Below are 25,190 nucleotides of genomic sequence, written 5' to 3'. Positions count from 1 at the left end.
CACATCCGAACAGGGCCAGGGTGCAAGCCAGAGTCTCCCGAGAGTAGGGTCCCCACTCCTCCTGCTCCTTTCTTGTCCTGTTCCCAAGTTCCCTTTCATTGCCTTCTGTCTCGCGTTCATCCCTGACTTCACTAGAGGTTGGATCCGCTGGGATGGGCAGGGCGGGGTAATGCCCCGCGGCAGAGGCCGGAGTCACCTCCTGGCGGCTTGTAGCAATGATTCCTTTGTCTCCCAGTCTGTCTTTGGCTCAAGCGGCGCCAGGCTTGCAGGTAAAGACTCACATCCGGCCTGGCACTGCCCGCCACAGGCCCAGTAGTCTTGAAGAAAATCCTGGATTCAGCGCTCCGGAAAACCAGCACACTCGAGTATCGCGTAGAGGCCGCGTGGGAACCCATGGGGGCGCGGCGACCATCACCGCGCAGGCGTCGATCTTACCTTCCCGACACTGCAATTCCCATGAGGCCAAGCAGCGTCCTCCGCGCCGCTAAGCCCAGGAGCTTCGTCCGCTCCGAAAGGGCTCGGGAACTCTCGCCGCATTGCATTATGGAATACATAGTGTAATAGAAAACTTCGGGCACAAACTCCCGACCAAACTCACGTGTTTACCTTGTGCACTGGCAGCGGCGGCCGGGGTTGGGCGTCAATTAGGAGTAGCTACAGGATTACGTCATAAAGCCGCGACCAGACGGGCGGCGCCATCTTCGAACTTGGACTTCCGGAAGGACTTTGGTGAGGGTGAGTGTTCAGCCGTGGGGTGTGCGGGGGCCCCCAAGATTACTCCTCCTCCCTTTTAGGTAGCTCTAAAATGTTGGCTCCGCAGTTCCCTCTCTGCAGAGCATTGCGACCTCCAGCCCTGGGCTGCTATAGAACCATCATGCTCCCCATTTTCTTACCCACCGTTGCAAGAGCGCATCCCCCACCTCTGCTAACCACGGTCTTGTCTTCTTCCCCGACGCGGTGTCCGTACCACGACGTCCTGTGTCCGGGCCTCGGCGCCGCTTACATTATCTCCCTTGACTCTGCGAACCTACCGTAGTCGACTCTTCAACCTCAGAAAGCTCAGGGCTGGCCTCAGGCACGGGCTAGCAGTGAAAGCTGCTCCCATGCCCGGGACTGAGGGAGGGCAGGTGGGCACCCCTACAGTAGTTGGGGGTCAACCACCTCCTCCTGCTGTGGCCCAGCCTCTTCCTCGCTGAGGTTCTTCTAACCCTGGGGCTTGTGCCCCGCGCGCTGCAACCTCATTGGAGCAGTCAAGGGCCAGTTACGTTTCCCTGTCTAGCCCTTTTCTCCCGTGGCAAGTTGGCTGGGGAAGGTAGAGATGACGACTTCAACCCCACCCAGCGCTTGGCTAGAGTGGTGTAGGGTATGGCCAAGCCTCTTCGCCACAGCGGCATATTGCTACACAGACTTAAGTCATTCCTGTGCTATTACCACTTTTTGCCGTCCATTGTTATCAACTGGACTATTGTTTTCTTAATAGTTTTATTTAAATTTATTTATATTCTCTAAGAAATATAGATGAACTTATGATATCATATTTCATGGGCTTGTTACATATTTTTTTATGCAATTTAAAAACAGTCGCCCGGCCGGGCATGGCTCAGTGGTTGAGCATCGAGCTAGGATTCAGGCGATCAGGTTCAATTCCTCGTCAGGGCACATGCCCGGGTTGCGGGCTTGATCCCCAGTCGGGGGCGTGCAGGAGGCAGCCGATCAGTGACTCATTGATGTTTCTATCTTTCTTTCCCTTTCCTCTCTCTGAAATCAATAAAAATACATTTTAAAAAACAACCAAAAAAAAACCAGTCAAATAAAATTGTTCATTTTTATACCACTAAAATCATTTTGCATGCCATCAGTTGTACCATAGGAACACTTTGGGAAACAACATGTTAGACCAAACAGTGAGTTTAAAGTAATTCCATATTTAAGGAACAGTGTTATTTATTTTCCTTGGCTGAGGTCAGTTGGTGAAGTGTCTTGGAAACCAGACAAGTCGGGGTGCAAATGTAAAATTTTATAAACTCTAGTCCAAATTTACTAAACATCCTTTAGGTCCAAAATTTGTTTTGTGAAATCATAAATGGAATTAACCACTAACCCTTCTATAAGAAGTGAATCTTTAAAAGGGATTTTGTACCTTGAGAAGTTAGTCATTCAGTCAACAAGGTTAATTATTACACTTACCATGTAGCAGGTTCTGGATACAAAGTGAATCAGATAGTCAAGATTTTTATGAAACTTTCAGGGACGGTAGATATGAAATAAATAAATACAAATATTTCTTATCATAAGAAAATTCCAGATGGACTAAAAAGCTACATGTGATATTCAAATTTAGAAAAAAGTATTAGAAGAAAATAAAATAGGATATGTTTATGTCAATGGGATAGAAAATGCCTTTCTTTTTTTTTTTTAATCCTCACCGAGTATATTTTTTCCATTGCTTTTTCAGAGAGAGTGGAAAGGGGAGAGAGAGAAACATCTGTGTGAGAGAGACACATCGATTGGTTGCCTCCCACACTCGCCTGACTGGGGCAGGGGATTGAGCCTGCAGCTGAGGTTTGTGCCCTTGGCAGTAATCAAACCCAGGACCCTTCAGTCCACTGGTCAACACTAACCACTGAGCGAAACTGGCTAAGGCAAAAATGCCTTTTTAAGACACAAAACAAGCCATAAGGGAGAAGTTTGAGAACTTATAAAATTTAATTTCAGTTTAGGAAGAACATTATAAGCAAAAGTTAAAAGTAGGTACAAAGAGAAAATATTTGCAACGTAAATAACTCCACAGATCAATAAGGAAAAGATCAAGTTGCCCTATAGAAATATGGACAAATTTTATGTACAGGCAGTTCATAAAAGACATATAGATATCCAACATATAAAAGAAATTCAATTATTATTAGGTCAATAAAAATTAAAAAAGGAGGAATTCTTTCACCCATCAGATTGGCAAAAATTAAAGATTGGCAAGGGTGTGGTAAAATGGCTATGTATACTTAGTGGGAATATAAATTGGTTTTTGTTTTGGTGAACTGTTTGGCAGTATCTATTTTAAAATATGCATACCCTTCAACCTGATACAGAATTTCACTTTAGATGATCATTCTAGAAAAATAATTTCTCATTAATGAAGAGGCCTGTACTAGAATATACATTGCAGTATTGTTTGTAATAGTATTGTAACCCAGTTGTCCTTAAATGGGAAATATCTAAATAAACTATTAATTCTATAGAACACCATACCATATAGTAACCAAGAAGAATGAGATAAATATATGCGTACTGATACGGAAAATTTTAAGACATATAGTATTGAAGTTCTCTTGACTGATCTCCATTTAACTTTCTTATGTTAATTGACATTCTCCATTTTATTTGTAAAGCATACAGGCTGATGCCCATGGCACACTAAATGCTGGAAGCTGCATAGGCTTTTCTCCTATAGGCCTGATCACTCTACTTGCCAAGTGTCATTGTATTGGTTCCCAAATCTGTTTATGTCAGTTGGTTTGTCATTACATTTGGTGTTATATATTTAAATTTTAAAGAAATTTGAGTACGAAGAAATTGTTGTCTCTATTAAAACTAAGTTGAAACATGGGAGATACACAAATATTTTGTTGTTCTTTGTAGTCTACTTATATTTATAAGTATTTGGTATCAATTAAAAGTTCTATAAAAACAATTCAAAGAAAGAAAAGAACGCAAACTAAGTTGAATGCTTTGGAAACACAAAAGAGGTGAGTTTGCAAACAGGCAAAAAAGTTGCCAAATAGGTGTGAGTGAGACATTGTAAAAGACTGAGGAACATTTGTAAAAAATCTGGAAGGCTATTGCACTTGAATTGCTTCTCAAGAAAAGAGAATGTTTTTAAGAAAGTAATGGTAAGTACCCTCAGTGCTGCTGAGAGGTCAAGTTAAACAAGACTGAGAAGTGTCAGTTGGATTAATTGACAGCAATTACTGATGATTTTAGCTTCAGGGATGAGTTGGGGACAATATCCTAGTTAGGAGGAAGCAGATTTATTAAAATGTAAGGGCAGACCACTCTTTCAAAAGTTTGACTGTGAGATGGAGGAGGAAGTTACTAGTTGGAGGAGGAATGTAGGTTGAAGGCTAATTGTATGTGTGGTAAGATGAGAACTGTAAACATGTAGATGTTCATGGAAAGGACTAGGATAAATGACTCTGGTTTCCTTACGGGGGAAATAGAGCTAGAACGCTAGTGGAAGGTGTGACCTTAGAAAGTGGGTGAGGGTTTAGATGCAGAGAGGGTTAGGCTACTTGACAAGAAATCGAAATAGTTCCCATCTAATGGCTTTGGGTTTTGTTTCAGAAAACAGGCAAAGTCCTCTGCTGAGAACCAGGGATCAGACATTGGAAGAGAGAAGGCGTGGGAGTGACTAAGAGAAAAAGTGTGATTGCTAGCACTTGGGCAGTTTAGATGTACATAGTGGAGAAGATCCATGATTGGTTCACCCAGGACTCAAATTTTGCCAGACGTGTGGAACAAAAGACAGAAAGAAAGGAAGTTCATGATGTCAGTAAGAGTCTGAGTAAAATAAAGAAATCTAAGCTCAATTGCATGTGGCCGCTGCCATAGGGAGAAATTGGAGAGATCAATGAGTAGTGGCTAGATACGAAGAATAGATACAGTGGTAGTAGTTGAGCCGTCTAGCTGTAATGATGGGAGGTTGTGATCAGATAGTGGATGTCTAAGTGATTTTGGAGGTTAAAAGGTTTAATGTGACGGTAGGGTCCAGGGTGTGACAGAAGAGTGACTAGCAGTACTTTAGCTAAATGTTACAAGCTTCAAAGGAAAAGGTGTTTACAAGAGCGGAAGGACTATTTGTCAAGATGTGGCATTGGAGAGGAACTGAGAAGACACTAATCCCACTTTCTACCCTGGGGTAAGTGGGATGTGAGAGAATGAGCAGCCTCCACTTGAGAGCCCAAAAAGCTAGACATTTCATTTCCTGGAAATTTACCATCCAGGATTCTGAATATGATTTAGGTCTTGCTGATCAAATGCGCTCTTGAAGAGCTCAAGTTTAGACCTGAGGCTAAAGAGGAGAGGGGCAGGCCAGCAAGTATGCATTTTGCTGGTGCAGATTGTGGTAGTGGAATGGTTCTGGATTTGGGAGCCAGAGAAGGGTCTTCCCCACTTACTCTGTCACATTCTTCTTTTTTTTTAATCCTCACCTGAGGATATTTTTTCCATTGCTTTTTAGCGAGAGTAGAAGGAAGGGAGAGAGAGAGAAACATCAATGTGAGAGAGACACATCAATTGGTTGCCTCCCACATGGACCCCAACAGGGGATCGAGCCTGCAACCCAGGTACATGCCCTTGGCCAGAATCGAACCCCGGGACCCTTCAGCTGGCGTGCTGACGCTCTAACCATTGAGCCAAACTGGCTAGGGCTACTCAGTCACATTCTGATTGCAGAAGCTGTTCTATGCAACCGAACCTTGGCCAATAGAGAGGGCAATAATCATTTTATTCACATTCTCTTTGTTGTTACCTGCTGGAACTGCCCATGATTAAAGGAAGTAGTTCTGTATTTTCTGAAGATTTTGCTTTATATATTTTGATGCTATGTTATTTGATTTCTAAAGGTTTATGATATTTATACCTTTTATATGACTTGAAGTTTTATTCATTATAAAGTGCTTCCCTTTTTGTCCCATTTAATACTTTTTTCCCTGAATTCAGCTTTGCTATTACCATCAAAACTCCTTTTTTCTTTTTGCTTATATTTGCCCTGTATATTTTAATTCATCTTTTTGCTTTCAGCGTTTTGAGTTCCTTTGTTTTAGATATCTCTTTAAAAGCATATAGTTTGTTTGGCTTTTAAAATCAGTCTGAATCCTCTTTCTTTTAATGGCTGAATTTATCAGATATATGTTTATTATTTAATAAATATGTTTTATCTTCTGTTATCTTTATGGGTGTGTGTGTGTGTGTGTGTGTGTGTGTGTGTGTGTATGTATGTATGTGTCTTTTATTTTTAATCTTTTATTGTGCGGTCTTTTAAAAAAATTCCTTCTGGTTCTTGTGGCCTACAGGGTATTTTGGAAGCAATATGGTGTACTCTTTTTAGTTCTATTAAACATCCAAATGGTATTAATAGCAACTATATGCTTTTAATTTACCAAACTTAGAAACAAAATTAGGATACTTCTTCTTTTTTCTTAGTCCACTACACCTAGAATACTAATATTTTTACATTGTGGGGCTTTTAAAAATGTTAAGTTAGAGTCTATTTTATAGGTGTATTTACCATGGTTGTTTAAACTCAGTTGATGTGCCCGGCCGGGCGTGGCTCAGCGGTTGAGCATCGACCTAGGATCCAAGCGATCAGGGTTCGATTCCCGGTCGGGGCACACGCCCGGGTTGCGGGCTGCAGCCGATCAATGACTCTCTCATCATTGATGTTTTTCTCTCTCTCTCTCTCTCTCTGTCTCCCTCTCTCCCTCTCTCCTTTCCTCTCTCTGAAATCAATAAAGATATATTTAAAAAATAAATAAACTCAGTTGATGTGCCACTGTGTTAAATGCTTACTATCAATCTTAATACCACAACTTCTCCATTAGAAAGTTCTTTATATTGACTTATCTTTCATTGGCTAAAGCAGGTCTTCAAGTAGATTTTTAAAAAATTAAGGGTGCATCAATTATAAATTCCTAGAAACTTGCATATTGAGAATGTCATCCAGTTACTTCTACATGACTGATATCCCCGTTAGTAAAGAATTCTCTTGATCCTCTTTCTGTTTCTTTATCTTCTAGAATCAGTTGTTTTTGAGAGCCCTGAGGCTGACCTGATTTTCCCCCTTTGTAGGAGAAATTTAGTATTTTCACTAAGATATTTCTTGATGATTATTGGTTTTTGTTGCCCTTTTACACTGTAAGCCCTTGGGATCTGTAGACTGAGGTCTTCCTTTATTACATGAAAGTATTCTTTTTTTTTTTAATTTCAGGAAATTTTCCTCTGTTAAATTTTTGTAGGGTTTTTTTGTTTCCATTTTTCTTCTCTCTTTAGGAACATCAATTATTCCTATGTTGGCTTCCCACTTTTTTCTGTCTATACCACCTTCTCGTCACCTTTATCTCTTTGTAAGCTATGTGGTTTCTTTTTTTTTTTTTTTTTTTAATATGTCTTTATTGTTTTCAGAGAGAGAAAGGGAGAGGGAGAGAGAGAGATAGAAACATCAATGATGAGAGAGTCTTCATTGATTGGCTGCCTCCTGCATGCCCCCGACTGCCAGGAATTGAACCTCGATCTCCTGGATCCTAGGTTGATGCTTAACCACTGAGCCACGCCAGCCGGGCATACGTGGTTTTCCCCAAACCTATCCTTCATATTACTCATTTTCTTTTCAGCATGTATAGTTTCAACATTTTACTTCTCTGGTTTTCGTTTTTATGATTTTATTCTTTTACTCAGTTTCTTTCCTTATGACTGCCAGTTTACTTGTTACCTTGCCATTGTTTTGTCTCTACCTTGATCTCTTGTTTCTTGAATTTCATAGTCTGGGTTATTTTGAAAATGTAGAAGCTTTTGTTAGAACATTTTTTTCAGTTTTCTGGAGCCTTTCTTTGAATGGGTGCTTTTGTGTATTTTTTTCATGTGTTTGTGTCTCTCCCCCCTCCCCAATAGTATCTATGTTTAGATTCCATTTAGTTCCTTTTCGTTTATTACTAATTTTGAATGGAGCAGTTCTGTCAGGGCTTGCTATTTACCAGAGGACAATGTAGGTAGATTGTCATTCACCTCCATTTACTTTGGCATTGTTATATTCTATCTTTAGCACATGATATTATATTGTGTCCTTAGTACCTGAGTTAGAGGGTTGGCTGTTATAGTTCATAATCTGCTTTGACTGTAGCTTCTTCAAGAGAGACAGTTGTGAACTTTAATTTGTATGATATTTCTTATGGTATTTGCATGAGGAAACTTTTCTACTGAGGCTGATGATTTCTTTATCCTTAAGACATATGCAGACCTATGAGGAGTTCCCTCCCCAGATCTGAGCTGTTTCTCCCCCTTTGTAACAGACGAGAAGGTTTTTGTGGCCGAAAACTGTGCCTTTGCAGAGTTCTTTGTTGCTCAGGTTTTTGGTTTGGGAGTCAGAGCTTTGCTTATCTCTGTCAGTTTACTTTGGTTTGGATACACATCTGATTTCCTGGGTTTGAAGAAAATGAAGATTCATGACCATTTTTTAGCCCATTCTTTAATGTGAGAATAGTCTCTCTTTTTTTCCCTTTTTAAAATTAATTTATTGATTTGAGAAAGAAAGAGAGAGAGAGAGATTTGTTGTTCACTTATTTATGCATTCCTTGGTTGATTCTTGTATGTGTCCTGACCTGCAGGTAACAAACCCAAACCCACAACCTTGGCGCATCAGGACAACGCTCTAACCAACTGAGCTACCTGGCCAGGACAGGGAAAAGTCTGTTAATGTAGTAGGATGTTCCTGAATTGTCTGAAAGCCTAGCACCTCCCCCCAGGTGAAAGATTGATGACAGGGCACTAGAGAACTGTTTTACTTATTTTTAAATCTGTTCTTTGACTAATATTTGCAAAGATAGATTTTAGCTTTAGGCATTCACTGCAATATTATTACAAGAAACTTTATGAGCTTTAAATTAAATAATGTAATTAAAGCACTTAGTCCAATGCTTGCACATAGCAAGTGTTTAATAAATGGTGGCTTTTTTATTATTTGTTCATTATCAGCTCTACTAGCATGTAAATTCCATGAGGGCAGGTACCTTGTCTATCTTGCTTACTGTCATATTACCAATTCCTAGAACAGAGCCTGACATATAGAAGATGTTTAGTAATTACCGTTGAATGAATGAATGATCAGGGAGCTTAGGTTTCTCGTTGCGAGAGGGGCGGTGAGGGGAGGAAAGTAGAAAAATCTGAGCCAGTACAAATAGCTTTTGCCTTCTTCTCATTTGTATGTGTCTGTGCAGGAGCAGCCATTTTAGGGGGTGCTGATGGATACCTGCGGGGTCGGCTATGTCGCCCTGGGGGAGGCCGGCCCCGTGGGGAATATGACTGTAGTAGACTCTCCCGGACAAGGGGTGCTAAACCAACTTGATGTCAAGACCACTTCAGAAACAACCAGTACAGAGGCTTCCACAGAGGTGTCTTTGCCTACCACTTTGTCTGGATTTGAAGATTCTTTTGATGATAAAAAGCTTCTTCCAGAGCAGGAAAGCCCCGCCAGGCTGGAACAGCAAGGTATGTACCTTGTCTTTTCATCTTTTTCTCTCCCTGTGCTTAGCTTAAAATGAAAGAGAACAGGTTGAGCCAAAGGTCTTAAAAACCTAGGTATGATGTAGTCTGTTCTAAAGAGGCTTGAGCTCTGGTCCCATCTCATAGACCCGTATTCTTCTCTACAGATCTTTCTTCAGAGATGTCAAAGGTCTCAAAGCCTAGGGCCTCAAAGCCTGGCCGGAAGAGAGGTGGTAGGACACGGAAAGGCCCAAAAAGGCCCCAACAGCCTAATCCTCCATCAGCCCCTCTGGTTCCTGGTCACTTAGATCAATCCAACCCTCTATCCACCCCCATGCCTAAGAAACGAGGTCGAAAGCCCAAGGCAGAGCTGCTACTGCTGAAGTTGTCAAAAGGCCTAGATCAGCCAGAGTCTCCACCTCCAAAGAGGCCCCCTGAGGACTTTGAGACCCCACCTGGGCAACGACCCCGCCGAAGGGCTGCCCAAGTGTAAGGATTGGGGCACATCTTGGTGGAGGGGGGTTGCGGTAAAGGAATCAGGGTGGGTCGGTTGTTGGGAGATCAGAAGACTATGATGAGGCATCAGGTAAGCCGGGGTGGTGTCAGGGTTCTGGGGACTTGAGCAATCTTCTGGCTTTTACCACAGCAACTTGAATCTTCCTAACTTGGTCTGTCAGGAGGTTTCTTCCTGTACTTTGTATCCTATCACACTTTTCACAGTTTCCTCCAGGTCTTCACTGCAATTTCCACCCGATATACATGCCTTTCCATTATTTTCCATTGCCATCAGTGACTTTTGACTGTGGTAGAGTGAAAAGTGCTTGGGACTTCGAGTCAGAAGACCTGGTTTAGATCCCACATATGTTATCTGAATCATCTTGGCTAAGTCACTTAACTTTCTTGGATTTCTGTTTCTTCATCTATCAAAAGGGAAGGGGAAATTAATAGCTGCTTCACAGGGTCACTGGGAGGATCCAGTGAAATAAGAATCAGCCAAGTGTCTGGAAAAGTGGGCTCTTAGTTAAGTGTTTGTGAGTATGGCTCTGACTCTGCCTTATCCCACAGGGCACTTCTGTATCTTCAGGAACTGGCTGAAGAGCTCTCAACAACCCTGCCTACTCCAGTGTCCCGTCCTGAGAGCCCCAAGGTGAGCAGCCCCACCAAACCAAAGAAAACCCGGCAACAGTCAGCCTGTCAAGGTGAAGAGGATGACACCGCACGAGATGAAGATTTTGTTCTCAAGGTTGAAACTGAAGATGGAGACGAAAGTGAGGTCCCAAGTGAGAGCTCATCTGACCCTGAGCCTGCCGTGCCCCGAAGCACCCCACGAGGATCCACTGCAGGGGTAACGTGAATGGACAAGAAAGTGAATGGAGGAAATAGTAGGATTATTAGGGGACCAAGAGGGTGCCCAGAGGAAAGCTTTGGCCTAGTAACTGTGATGGCCAAGAGAGGTAAAAGAAGAAAGGGAAAGCTTCAAATACAGTTGAGACTGCAAATAAGATTATTTATTCATATATTGAGCATCTGTTCTGTGTTAGGAAACATAAATGTGAATAAGGCAGAGTCCTGCCTCACATAGTTCAGTGTGATAAGTGCTAAACCAGGAGTGAACAGAATGTTTTAGGCATATACGGGAGGGGTGTTTAACTGCTTAAGGCTTCACAGAGGAATGATAGTTCAACTAGGTCTTGGAAGGCAAATTGATTAGGCTGCAGTATGAGGCCTGAGGTAAAGTGGTGGGGAGGTAGAACTAGAGAGGACAAAAGGACTAAGATTGGTAGGAGCCAACAAAGGCGTGTGTTTAATTGTGGTAAAATATGCATCACTGAAAACTCATCATTTAAAAATGTACAGTTCGCTGGCATTTAGCGCACTCTCGATGTTGTGCAACTGTCATCACTATCCATTTCCAAGACCTTTTCGTCATCCCAGATAGAAACTATACAACAGAGGTTTTTAGGTAGAAAAATAACATGGTCAGTTAGGAAAATAGGTCAATTTGCAGTTGACAGTTAAAAGACAGCCTCAGTGATCTAGGTGAGAGATACTGAGAGCCTGACTCCAGCAATGACAGAAGAGAAGGCGAGGGCAGGGGTGGGAGGGGACAGATTCCAGAGGACTATAAGAGAATTAACAGCACTTGAGAGTTGTAGGAAAGGAAGGAGCAGGAGTTTCCAGCCTCGATGGTATTCTCATACACTGAACTTGCGAGCACAGGAAGTGTGAGGAACGCAGGAGGGGTGAAGATGGCCAGGGCAGGTGATGCGCTCACTTTCTGACTGTTGACTTGGAGGTGCCTGTGGTCCATGGGCCATCCTGGGGACATCTGGTCACCAGTCATGTGGTATATGGGACCAGTGCCTTACTTGTCTTAAATGCAACATTTAAGGGAGCACCAAATACCTCAGAAATAAAGATAAATATTTGATACAACATTTTAAAAAATCTAAACTAATTTAAGAAATCTATAATGACCAAAGTACCAAATTTTAAGTAAAGACAGGAACTGTATTACCGATTTTCCTTTTGCCTCAGGCTCTAATATTACTTGACACCACTGTATGGGCCTAGAGTCTGTAGAAAAGTTGAAACCTAGTAAAGTTTGTGTTTACTAAAATGTAAACTTGATAAACAGGTGATGGTAGTCAAACTTGATAATCAGGTATAATGATGGAATATGGGGTGAAATTACCAGAAGTGCATGTGTAGAGGGTTGAGAAGAAGTCAGAACGTTTCTGGGAAATATCATCATGGACCAACTCTATGAGGAGGGAGAGTGAGCAAAGGAATATTAGGAAGGTGGGAGGAGTAAGGAGAGACCGCTCCGTAGAGCAGGAGTGTCAAGAAGTAAGTGGAAGTCCTCTGAATTCAGTGCAGAGATGTCAAGGAAAGTGATCAAAAAATAGATAACAGATTTTGCAGTTTTGGTGGAGGAGTAGGAGCAGAAGGTGGAGAAGTCATTGTAATGGTTGAAACGTAAATCTTTTAAGATTCTGGTAGGGCCAAGGTTAGAGAGGAAGTGGTGCCAAGAAAAGTAAAAGCTCGCAAAGCTGTGTCCTGGGGACTTTCTCTGGCCTATAAAATTCTCTCCCTTACACTTTCTTCATTTGATCCCTAGAAGCAGAAGTCACACTGCCGGGGAATGGCTCCCAATGGCTTATCAAATCACATCATGGCTCCTGTTTGGAAGTGCCTCCATCTCACCAAGGACCTGTGAGGCTTGGGGAATGGGGCCCCGGGGGTGAAAGGGTGGTGGTGGAGTGCAAAGTATGATCTAGAAGCAGGGCTGTGGGAAAGACAGAAGGCACTCTCAGGGCAGAACACTGAAGACATTCATAAACGGCACTACTCCAGAGGCAAGAGCGCTAGAGCTGTGCTGTCCCATATGGTAGTCACTAGCTGCATGTGGCCATTTAAAATTAAAAGTCCAGTTTCTTCTGTGCACTAGCCCCACTTCAAGTTGCCAGCTAGCAGCTCGTGTATTGGACAGATAATAGATCACTTCCATTATCACAGAAGATTTTTTTTTAATTGATTTTTTTTCCCCCAGGGAGAGAGAGAGAGAAAAACATCGACTTGAAAGCAAAACATTGATCAGCTGCCTCCTGCACACCCCCTACGGGGGATCAAGCCTGCAACCTGGGCATGTGCCCTGAGCGGGAATCAAACCAACAACCTTTTGGTGCATGGGATGACACTCAGCCAACTGAGCCACACCAGTCAGGGCCATCATCACAGAAAGTTTTATTGGGTAGCACTATTCTAGAATTTATCTCCTCTTTTATTAATGCTTCCTTTGTTTCTCTAGCCGGGAACAGAAGCATTCATACTGGGAGTTTGCAGAATGGATTCCTTTAGCCTGGAAGTGGCACCTGTTATCTGAACTGTAAGTTGAAGGGACATCTTTGAAGCAGAGGGGGCAATACCACTGGAGACAGAAGGATGACAGAGGACTCTAGATCTAAGATGGGAATCCTGGGATGGGAGAAACTCTTCCAGATTCAGGCTGTTGTTCCCTTTGCCTTCCCCTAGTGAGGCAGCTCCCTACCTGCCCCAGGAGGAGAAGTCGCCACTGTTTTCTGTACAACGTGAAGGACTTCCTGAAGATGGCACACTCTATCGAATTAACAGGTGAAGACTGCATCAAAAGGGATTGCTTCGCTTTTTCTGATTCTAGGAGACAGAAATAGGAAAAGTGAATGTTGAAAGGGAAGACAGATTGGCCCTATTCTTCCCTTGATGCTGGTCCATTTGATTCCAAGGATTGGAGTCCTGGGTAGATCTGGTCGGTCCACTCTAATTTGTAGTGCTTGTTGCTGCTGGCGACTGAGGGAAGCTTGGGAGATTGAGGGTCAAACCTGTTTACAAGGTCATATCCACTCAGATAGACCCTGATAGACTGGCCCTAGAAAGAACTCTGTAGTAACCAGAATGCACAGCCTGACATCTTTGAAGGTGAGCTAGAACTAGAATGACTTTGGGAGGGAAAGGAGGAAGATACAATCGATGGCTAGGACTGTTCTCACCTGTACACTGTTCTTGATATTCTGGCCCTTGCTGAAGCCAGTTCATACTAGTTCCCAGTGGAGCTCCCATTCTGTCCTCATTATCTTTTGTTTTTTACTTAACTTTTTAGAGCAATTTAAGTTCACAGAAAAATTGAGAGGAAGAGACAGAGATTTATCATATACCTCCTGCCCCCACACATGCATAGCTTCCCACACTCTCAACATCCTCCAGCAGAATTGATGACCTACACTGACATATAATCATTCAAAGTCCATAGTTTACATTAGAGTTTACTCTTGGTGTGTACATTCTGTGGGCTTGGACAAATATCTAATGGCATGTATTTATCATCATGGAATCACACAGAGTATTTTCACTGCCCTGAAAGTCCTCTGTGCTCCACCTATTCATCCCTTTCACCCCTACCTCTGGCTATCACTGATCTTTTTATTGTCTCCATAATTTTGCCTTTTCCAGAATGTCATATATTTGGAATCATATAGTATTAGCCTTTTAAGATGGGCTTCTTTCACTTAGTAATATGCTTTTAAGGTTCTTCCATGTCTTTTCATGGGTTGATAAGTCATTTCTTTTTAGTGAAAAATAACACTTCATTTGTCTGGATGTGTCATAGTTTATCCATTCACCTATGAAGCTCTTATTACCTTTTATTAACTCCTTTTTTCATCCCATCTTTGATTTTTCCCTAGATTTAGTTCGATCACAGCACATCCAGAGCGCTGGGACGTGTCCTTCTTCACAGGGGGACCTCTCTGGGCTCTGGACTGGTGCCCAGTGCCAGAGGGGGCAGCAGCCTCGCAGTACGTGGCCCTTTTCTCCAGCCCTGACATGAATGAGACACATCCACTCAGCCAAGTTCATTCGGGTCCTGGGCTACTCCAGCTCTGGGGCCTTGGGACCTTGCAGCAAGAAAGCTGGTGAGGTGGGGGCTGGGACACTGCCATGGGAGGGTGTTTGAGAAGGAGAGAAGGAGGGGGCTGGGCAGGGGCAGGGTTGGGGTTGGTGGAAAGGGCTTGGATTGGGTAGAAATAAGGGGAGCACATAGGCTCTGGCAGCCCTAGACCCCTTCTTCCTACCCATTCTCCTCGCATGGTTTCTCTCCTCAGTCCTGGCAACAGGGCTCACTTTGTCTATGGGATTGCTTGTGACCACGGCAGCATCTGGGACCTCAAGTTCTGCCCCAGTGGAGCATGGGAACTTCCAGGAACCCCTCGGAAGGTACCTCCCAGTTGATTGTGTGATGGCCCTGGGACTCAGCGGCAGAACAAAGAGACCCTGGGTATTCCCAGAGTTGGAGGAATGGAGTTTGGAGAGTGGTGGATGGCATTTTTTCTAGTAACTCCATATCATATTTTCAGAGACCAGAACCTCAGAAGTTTTCTGAGAGGCTCCTGAAGGCAGCAAGCCTCAGCGCAGATCTGGTCTCACCCTCTAGGCTCCTCTCCTGCCTCGGTTGGGTCTCTTGGCTCTTGCCTGCTCAGACGGGAAGGTGCTGCTGTTCAGTCTGCCCCATCCTGAGGCCCTGCTAGCACAGCAGCCCCCAGGTGAGTAGCCCAGCAAGGAGAATGGGGCTGCTGTTGCCATGGCCAGAGCTTTATAGGACCTGTTCATCTCCCCTGGCACTCCTCTAGGCCCAGTCTCTCTAGTACAAAGCCTTACACAGTCACAGCTCCCATTCTGACTTCACATGTTTTGTTCTTGACCTCTCTCTTCAGCAGCCCACAAGTAGTACTCTTCTGCAGAGTTACAACTGCGCTCTTAGCACATTACCTCTATCTCCCTCTCTTCCCTCTTCCCCTGTACTCTCAGGCCTCTTTGGTTGCCACAGTTAATTGGCTGTGTAAAGAGCTGCTAAAGGCTGAGGCTGACAGATGGAGCCACTCTCCCCTGCCATACTCTTTTCCTCCCTAATCTTGTCCTCAGCCTCTCCTGTCCCCACCGCTCCACATACATAGAAACACACTCTCTCTGTTGTGAAGTGAAGGAGAGACTGTAGAGCTAAAGATGAGCAAGAAGAGGAGGGGGTCAGGGAAAGCAGCTCCTATTTGTTGAATTTACTTGTTTTTCAGCTGTACTGAGTAAAGAAGAGGGCACCTAGGTTTGAACCCTGAGAAGGCCCATATTTGGTGATCAGGTGGAGGAGTGGCTTGAGGGGTGGGAGGTGAGGAAGAAAAGATAGAATGGATAGACAATTCTTTCAGGAAGTTTGGTTGTGAAGGGGAACATGTAACAGAGTAGTGGCTGGAGGTAAAGGAAGGGTTTTGTTTGGTTGCTTTAGATAGGAGATAATAGTGTGTGTTTATGTGTGAATGTGAGAATAACCTAGTAGGGAGAGAGAAAGTGAATGGGTAACCAAAGAGCAAAGTTTTGGAAAAGGTGGGAGACGATGAGAAGGGAGCAGAGTGGAGGGATTAGCCATTCTGATAAGCAGGATACTATCAGGTATAATAGGAGGAAAGAAGATGGGGCAGAGAGAGGTGGACTTGTACATTTGATGGTAGAAAGATAAGAGTGTAAGGGAAGGTCATTATTGAAAGGGCAGGGTGCTGATCTAAGAGCAGGGCTTTTAGAACCTCAGTCCTCTGGATCCAGAGTGTCATTTCTGCTCTTTTTCCCTCACAGATGCAATGAAGCCTGCCATCTATAAGGTAAGTATGGAACCTGCTGCCTTACCCGAGACTCCATCTTCTAGAGCCTCCCTTATTGATGCCATAACAAGTTTCTTTCTAACTCTGAGAGATCTTCCTTTCCTGCTGAATTGAACATTGATTTGAGTTTTTGTTCCAAACAGTAAGTATCCCTAACCCTAGTCCCATCTCTTCTGTCCCTGCAGGCACAATGTGTGGCAACCCTTCAGGTGGGGTCTGTGCAAGCATCAGACCCCTCTGAGTGTGGTCAGTGCCTTAGCCTGGCCTGGATGCCCACCCGACCCCATCACCACCTGGCTGCTGGATACTATAATGGTAAAAACAAAACAAAACCTAAAGAATTATTGCTCTTTAGGCTTGTTTTAAGTTGTTTCCTTTTTGGCTCAGTGTTGGGCATTACATAGTTATAAATATTCAGGCAATGTAAAAAAAATACAAAGAAGGAAAAAAGTAGAATTTTTCTGTTCAGAAAAATGAGTAGATGAACATGATTTCTTGCAGTTCTTTATGCATATATAAAGATAAAAAGAAATGGGATCATACTCCATGGTGATTTTAATGAAAAGGTGTTACATTTAATTATACTTTAATTTTATAGAAAAAAAGACGAGTGAAGCTGAAAGATTAGCTAAGCTCCCAATAAATGTTCCTTTACCATAGAAACATTAGTTCCTTAAAGATACTTTTAAGATTAGAAAGGAAAATAAAAGATTACAAATAACATTAAGTAGTTGGAGGTTTTAGGTTGTTTTTAAGGGGAGGTAAGAAAATTAGCACTCTTATATTTCTTCTTATCATTTCTCCCACCATCTTCTTATTGTGTTTCTTTTGGTGATATTATTCTTACATTATCAAGGTACATGAAACTTGATACTGTTTTGCTGTCTTAATTCCCAAGTTATTTAATCTTGATTTTTTCTTGAAATGATCACAGGTCTCTACCAGTCCTTTCATCTGTCTCCTCCTCCATTGCTGAATTACTAACGTTGATTAGCTGTAATTCACTATCAATACAGTTTCTTCAAGAAAAGTTCATAAGTGCTACATTTCCTGAGTATATGTATAAAAGAGGTTTTAGCTACCTATCTTTTTCCCAAATTTTATTTATTAAATTCTATTGTTCTTTAGTTTGTCTTTTATTTTTATCACAGTTACATTTTTTATTACCACCTCCACAGCTAGCCTGGTCAGGGGTCAACTTGTTTTGGGTCAGCCAAGTTAGTTTGTTTTCTGTTTCTCTACATTTTGTTGCTTTTGGCTCCTTGCCTGCTCTCTCTGTCTTAGAGCAGAGTTGACAAATATTTCTGTAAAGGTCCAGATACTGAATATTTTATGCTATTTGGGTTTTTGGCTATTGTTGGAACTATTCAACTCCACCATTATAAAGTGAAAGCAGCCATAGACATTAGGTAAATGAATGAGTGTGGCTGTGTTCCAGTCAAACTTTATTTACCAAACCAGGCATCAGGCTATGTTTGGCACATGGGCTATAGTTTGCCAACCCTGTCCTAGAGGGTTTATGTTCTTTTAAAATCTCTTTACTTTTATTTAGTAGGAAGTAGAGGCTACTGAGTGCATTCAACCTACCTTTCAACTGCAGATCCCAGACTAAGATATTACTTTTTTGTTACTTAGAATTGGAACTAAAAATATCAGGTTGAGCCCGGCCAGCCGTGGCTCAGTGGTTGAGCATCAACCCAGGTTCCAGGAGATTGTGGTTGGATTCCCAGTCAGGGCACATGCCCAGGTTTCGAGCTTGGTCCCATCAGGGGCATGCGGGAGGTAGCTGATCATTGATGGGTGGCTCATCATTGATGTTTCTGTCTCTCTCCCTCTCCCTTCCTCTCTCTCAAATCAATAAAGATATATTAAAAAGAAAATCAGGTTGAGTCTTTAAACTGTGGAGGGAATGTTGACTAGCTAATCATGATCCTTATGTCATTTCATAGGGGATTAGGTCTGAGGGTAGAAGAGAAAGTAATTAGAGCAAGGAAGAGACAACCTACCTTAATACCTACACATTCTGCCCCTACCTCAGGCATGGTGGTTTTCTGGAACCTTCCCACTAACTCACCACTGCAGCGGATACGGCTCTCCGATGGCTCCTTGAAGCTCTACCCCTTCCAGTGTTTCCTAGCCCATGACCAGGCTGTGCGTACCCTTCAGTGGTGCAAAGCCAACAGGTTGGAATAGGAGAGTTGTGGAGGTGGGGGGTGAAGCTGGGACAAGCTGATTCTTTCAGACTTGTTTAGATTTGATCTTCTCCCTCACCTTCCATCTTTCCACAGTCATTTCATAGTGTCTGCAGGGAGCGACCGGAAAATCAAATTCTGGGACCTTCGACGACCTTATGAACCAATAAACTCTATCAAGCGCTTCTTGAGTACAGAGCTGGCCTGGCTGCTCCCCTACAATGGTGTCACTGTGGCTCAGGACAACTGCTATGCCTCGTATGACAGGGTGGAGATAGGAGAAGCTCAGGGGACAGACCCTAGGGGTTGGGGTGCAAAGTGTGCCAGATTATTGTGGGGAGAGGAGGGTTGAGGCTTGTTTCACAGAGGTAGTTTGAATTCTGGAAGGACATGGGGAGAAGAAATGAATCTAATCTTAGAAAAAGGAAGGTTTCATTTTCTCTTTCTCTTATAGTTATGGACTCTGTGGAATTCATTATATTGATGCTGGTTACCTTGGTTTCAAGGCCTACTTCACTGCTCCTCGGAAAGGCACTGTCTGGGTGAGCCTCTCCGAAATCTTCATTACACAGGAAAGTGATTCATTTACTCACCTAGTGGTGGTCAGGAAGAGACTGTAGTTTTGGATAAAAGAAGATAGGTGTGTGGTAGCTGTATCATCAGGGATGTGGGTTATGATAAACTCATTTTTGTTTGTGTGTGTGTCTCTTCCCCCTGAGACTGCAGTTATTACTGGTTCACAGAATTGGATGGATGGATGGATGGATGGATGGATGGATGAATGAAAGAAATCTGTCTCTTATTAGAGTCTTTCAGGATCCGACTGGCTTGGGACAATAGCCGCAGGAGATACATCGGGGGAGCTCATTGCAGCTATATTGCCTGATATGGCACTGAACCCAATAACTGTCAAGCGACCTGTAGAGCGAAGATTTGTATGTATATGAATATTTAATGCAGTACCATCTGTTAGGTCCTAATCCACATGACCTCCCAAATTAGTACTGTAAATCTCCCAGCCCTGATATTATCCCTGGGAGTCTTGGTACAGAGTTGCACATAATATTCCCTACCCTAGTTCATCTGCACATACGTTTAAACATACTGCTTTATTCATCTTTAAGTCTGTCCTGCCACAAACCAATTTTCTCTCTTTTACTTTCGTTCTATCTAGTCTTATAAAACCTAATCTCATGGTCTCCTTTCTAGCCTATCTATAAAGCAGATTTGATGCCATATCAGGATAGTCCTGAAGGTCGAGACCATTCTGCTGCTTCATCTGGAGCCCTCAACCCTCCCAAGGCTCGAACTTACGCCGAAACGGTCAATCATCACTACTTGCTCTTTCAAGATACAGATTTGGTAAATTGGGGCCAGGAGAATGGGTGTGGCACTAGAAAACGTAGAAAACCTTATTCCTTATATAATAGGGAATCCTAAAGAGTTCCAGCACAAAGATGCAAAACTAAGAAGCTGCTCACTGTCTCTCTCCTATTATACTTCCCCTCCCCAGGGTTCATTCCACGATCTGCTCCATAGAGAACCAATGCTGCGTATGCAGGAGGGAGAGGGGCACTCTCAGCTCTGCCTGGACAGGCTGCAGCTGGAGGCTATTCATAAAGTAAGAACCTTGCTGCTTCTCCACCCTTCACTCTCCTTTTCTTCCAACTCTGGACCTGTGATCAATGAAATGGGAGATGAAAAGCAACAGAGAGGGCTAGGAGGAAAAATAGCTCTGGCAACTCATCTTTAAGACCTTAACTTTGTTCATTGTCTTCTCATTCCTACCTCTCACCCACTCCTGGTCCTATCCTTTCAGATTCTGGCACGTGTTTTTCGCTCTCAAGCTAGGACTCATCCTAAAACACCAACTATGAGCACCTCTTTTGTTTTCTATTCTCTTCACAGGTACGTTTCAGCCCAAACCTGGACTCCTATGGATGGCTCGTATCTGGGGGGCAGTCAGGGCTGGTTCGGATCCATTTTGTCCGTGGACTCACCTCCCCACTGGGCCACCGTATGCAACTTGAAAGCCGAGCCCACTTCAGTGCTGTGTTCCAACCGTCCTCCCCTACTAAAGGGCCTGGTTTCCCTCCAACCAGCCATCGTCTTCTGCCCAGTCCCTAGTCGTGCTCCACACAGGACCCTTGGAATGAAGTCTGCCAAGAACAAATGGCCCCCATGCACAGACCATAGGAACCGGGGCCTTCTTGGACAGTGATGCTGCCAGGCCTGGACCTTTAGACCTGCCTGTCCAGGACTCCTTAGATACCTCTCCTTCCATTGACTTCAGCTGTCATCACAGCCCCCTGTGGGCAGGGGGGGGCTTGCCCTCCACAAGCTCTCAAGGTTCCTTCGCCTAAAACTGGCCCACAAGAAGCGCTCGGGCCTGACCTAGGCTTGGGAGTCAAATTGCTCATATTGAGCATATTGTGAAGTGAGTAAAGCTAAGTAAAGGTACTGGGTGTTTTTGAGACCACATGTGAGTGGGTGTTTGGAAAACTGGAAAGAGTATCTGCATGAAGGCGTCTGTCTGACTATATTCCAGGATCCAATATTACTGCCTTCCCAGCTTCCTGTTTAGAGTAACCAACATGCAAGCCCATGGGGGAGGGGTGATGGTGGTAGTAATTTATTGGACTGAAGATGCTTATAATAGTTCTTCAACTGAGGAACACCAGAAACACAGTACCAATAGAACAGTGGCTCAGATCTTACTTGCTCCTGCGTAGGAAATATTCCTGATCATTGGTCATCTGACCTTACTTGAACACTCCTAGACAGTCATGTTTTAAAACATCTTCCTTTATATCCAGTCAGAGAGTATACCTCTATAGATTTTACCATGGGTATTAGTAAATCTAGTCATTCTAACCTGTGATTGCCCTTTTAAGTGTTTAAAATAGCTATCGTGTTTCCCAAGTCTTTTCTTCTCTAGATTAAATATCTTCAGTTACCTTAACCATTCTTTTACACGTCATGATTTTTGATCCTTCATGATACTTTCACATTGTTAACTTATTAAACATTTTAGCTACTTTATTTCAACCCTATATATAGGAGATATTTAGAACCCAAGAACAGTAATGTATAGTAAGTCCACACTTAATATCATCAGTAGGTTGTGCGGCTTTTTTTTTTTATGTATTGATTTTTAGAGAGAGAGAAAATTTATTTCTTTGTTCTACTTACGCATGCATTCATTGGTTGCTGCTTGTATGTGCATTGACTATAGAGATCAAACCTGCAACCGTGATGTATCTGGGTGACACTAACCAACGGAGCAACCCAACCAGGAAAAGGTTTTGTGACTTTAAACGACATATAATGAAACCAGTTTTATCATAGGTGAGTTGATATAAATAAGATTTAAGTTCCTATGGCATCTTACAATGTTATAATGAAATGTTATTTGAGGACCTGCTGTATTGTTACAGCTCATCTTGTTAAAATCCTTTTTTGGGGTGCTTCAGACTCAGTGACTGCAATACTGCTCCCTAAGCAAGGATGTATCCCAGCAATGAGAAATAGGCAAACCATAGTTTTGGAATGTATAATAGTACAATCTGAGGTTTGGGGTAAGTAATCAGATGACTTCAGGAACTATTACAGAGAAAAAGTCATAGCCAGCTGCTATTGAAGGGAGTAGAGAGTAGTGCCTACCTGGAACAAAGCCCTCTGGCACTCTCGACTGATTAGCCAGATATCTGGGAATAGCTTTCTGCCTCTTAAGTGTAGGGAATTTATCATGTCAGAAAACCTCCTTTAAGAAAGGAATCAAGTACTTCAGTTTCCTTCCTGTGCAGAAGAGGAAGCAGACCTGGAGGCAACCCAGACCATTAGCAGAGGAACCACAACCCACGTCAGTGCAAAGGAGCCAAGTATTGCACCATCCTATTGTGATCCAGCTCAGGTTGTTCCAGTTCTCTTTTTGAACTGATTGATAGGGAAGTGCCCTCCATTGCAGAGAAGTTTTGCTCATTCTACACAGTAGTCCCTTGACATTGAGTGAATTGAAATCCCACTTTTAGTGGTAAAAAAGATGGGACCTGAGGACCCATGCTGTTGAGGCTGTAAGTGGGTGCTGGCAACCCTGCTCCTGCTGCTGTCAGCCCCAATCTTGGCCTCCAAAAGAAAATCAGGGAGATGTTTTCAGCCCTTGATCTCTTTCTCTAAGATAAACCCTTTCTCTCCAGGCCACTCCCTTTCTAACCTTCCTTCCCAGTATATCTACTTTATACTATCCATGGGTTTCTGCACTTTTCCTTTGTGCCTTTTCTCACACTAGTCCCTCCTCTGGGAGTGTCCTTTTCTAGCATCACCCAAGTCCTATTCATCATTCAAGGTTCCAGCTCAAATTCCACCTTCACCAAGGAGCTTCCCAGATTTCTCCAGTAAAAATTATTCTCCCGTGTGTTCCCAAGAGGGAAGAAAGGATAAACAAGTGTTTTTTAAGCACTTGATCTAATTCAGGTTACTTTGCATATGTTGCTTAATCATATGATGTAGGTATTGCTTCATTTTACTTGATAAAGGTAAGAATCTGAGTGGTTAACCAGTCTGAATAAGATCATATAACTAAGTGATGGTGCTGGGATTTTAACCTAGACAGTCTGACTTCAGAGTACAACTTTCCAATCTGCCACATTTGGTCTATTTACTAGTGTAAATCCACTCTATTGTGGTGTTTTGCTTGTAAAAGCTTTTAAAGGTTTGTGACATTGAATTCTCTTGCTTCCTTACTGTGTTTCTCCAGTATCTGTGACAGGATTCTCCCTGCCTTAATCATATAAAAGTTGAGTAAATTTGGGGCTGGAGCTAGCCAGGTAGAGAGCCTGAAAAAAAATCAGGTATGGCTGTCTCCTGAAGTGTGGGCTCCCTGGATATAGTTAGTAAAGGCTGCCAGGCTGACAAATCTATTGCCAAGGATCTTGTAGGAGTTTCTACCTCCCTAAGGAGGATATTGCAGTATATTCACAAAATTTTAGAATGTTGGAGCAGTAAAAGGTAATTAGGAAATCACCTAATCCATTGGTTTACAAACTTTTGTTGTTAATCCTCACCTGAGGATATTTTTCCATTGATTTTTAGAAAGAGTGGAAGGGAGGGATGGATGGGGAGAGAGAAACATCAGTGTGAGAGAGATACACTGACTGGTTGTCTCCTGCAGGTGGATCAAACCTGAGACCCAGGTATGTGCCCTTGACTGGGAGTCGAACCTGAGACCTTTTGGTGCTGTGGCCAGTGCTCTAACCACTGAGCAACACCAGCCAGGGCTACAAACACTTTTAGTTGTGCACCCTTCTGTTTAAAAGTCGCTCGTTCTATAAGTACACAGTTTTTAACAAGTTGAGATGAAGAATCTGTAGTGATACCCACCCTCACAAACATAAACCGTAAAACTGGATCCCAGTTTGTTAAACAGAGCCAACCCCCTTATTTCACAGATGAGGAGCCTTAAGTCTAGTGATGACCAAGGTTGTCCAGCTCCCTAGTTAAGAAACCAGTACCTAAGCTTCCTGAGGCTCTAATCCCAATGCTTTATATTGGGGAGTCATCTTTATGCAGCATTCCTAAAGGTTAATGTGGATAAAGCACTGAACTAGTTGCTATGAGGACGACAAGTATGAACAAGACCCAATTCCACCCACTCAGGAACTCACAGTTGAGGCTAGTGAAGAACCTAGAGACAAATAACACGCACACCTAATGCTTATAGTTTCCATACTGATCCTGAGACCGAAGAGAAGTCAGGACCTTGGCCAGCTCCGGGACGCGGGAACAACAAGGGTCCATCCAGGCTGAGAAGCATCGGGGCAAAGGGGCAGAAGGCGACCGGGGTCTGACGAAGGTGGGAAGTATGACAGGCGAGGCCCACACCAAGGCTGGCTTGGGACTTAGTCAACTTGGAAAACGAGTCGCTCCCACCAAGCTGAGCTGCTCTCCGAGAGTATCAGTGATGAATCAGTTCACTCCCATTACTGCGCTGGTTGCAGGCGGAAGCCGGCTGGCTAGCCAGGCGGAAGGGGCGGTGCTCACGGCGGAAGTTCCGCCTCCCGTGCAGGTCACGTGGGAGGGCTGAGCTTGCGCCCAGGTGAGTAGCCCCGGGTCCGGCGTCCGCGGCTTAAGTCTCCGCGCTCCGCGAACGCCCACAGCGCACGTGATAATTCCAGGCCCTGGAGTGACAGGTGGTAATTCTGATGTGGAGCTGGACTCAGGAAGGATGCGGGCTGGTTCCAACTAAGAGTCTGAATCTGGGGACCGACCAGGCTCTGGGTGAAGGCCTGAGCAAACCTATCCTCTTGAGTGCCTCGTAGGGACCGAGGCCCCCGGTGGCCCTGCTTCAGGGCTCGGGGTGGGATGGCGGGTGGCAGCCACCGGAATTTCATAGTCACCCACAGGCGACCCAGTGACAGGAAGCTGCCCAGGAAGCATCCCTCCAGAGGCCCTTTAGGACGGACGTAATGAAAGCGGGACGGGGAGAGAGAGTGGCACAGGGAGGGTCAGCGCCTCTTTGTGGTGAGGGGCATTGGGGGTGAACCCCTCTCTTCTTGGCTTGACAGGAAAC

The 25,190-nt window shown here is 43.6% G+C and overlaps 1 protein-coding gene across 2 annotated transcripts; it reads left to right on the top strand.

Annotated features, from left to right (window-relative positions):
* Positions 1 to 446: 446 nt before the first annotated feature.
* GTF3C2 (general transcription factor IIIC subunit 2) lies at positions 447 to 23,348 on the top strand. 2 transcript variants are annotated; one of them, XR_001602947.2, is made up of 20 exons: positions 447 to 735; positions 8,985 to 9,255; positions 9,417 to 9,738; positions 10,315 to 10,594; positions 12,371 to 12,465; positions 13,061 to 13,138; positions 13,285 to 13,383; positions 14,472 to 14,699; positions 14,889 to 15,000; positions 15,218 to 15,326; positions 16,405 to 16,430; positions 16,616 to 16,745; positions 18,469 to 18,613; positions 18,719 to 18,880; positions 19,077 to 19,164; positions 19,429 to 19,557; positions 19,832 to 19,984; positions 20,136 to 20,243; positions 20,531 to 21,059; positions 21,858 to 23,348. XR_001602947.2 is itself a non-coding variant. In XM_016209569.2 (19 exons), exons 2-19 carry the CDS (start codon positions 9,009 to 9,011, stop codon positions 20,747 to 20,749), a joined length of 2,730 nt encoding a protein of 909 aa, XP_016065055.1. In that variant the 5' UTR covers positions 447 to 735; positions 8,985 to 9,008; the 3' UTR covers positions 20,750 to 23,348. The 2 variants fall into 2 exon arrangements, 1 of the variants encoding a protein (XP_016065055.1); XM_016209569.2 differs by having other exon boundaries at positions 20,531 to 23,348.
* The last annotated feature ends 1,842 nt before the right edge of the window (positions 23,349 to 25,190 follow it).

The sequence above is a fragment of the Miniopterus natalensis genome, chromosome 13, assembly GCF_054644295.1.
Source record: "Miniopterus natalensis isolate mMinNat1 chromosome 13, mMinNat1.hap1, whole genome shotgun sequence".
NCBI lineage: Eukaryota > Metazoa > Chordata > Mammalia > Chiroptera > Miniopteridae > Miniopterus > Miniopterus natalensis.
The sequence above is the reverse complement of the archived record's forward strand: the minus strand, read 5'-3'. Positions and strand labels throughout refer to the sequence as shown.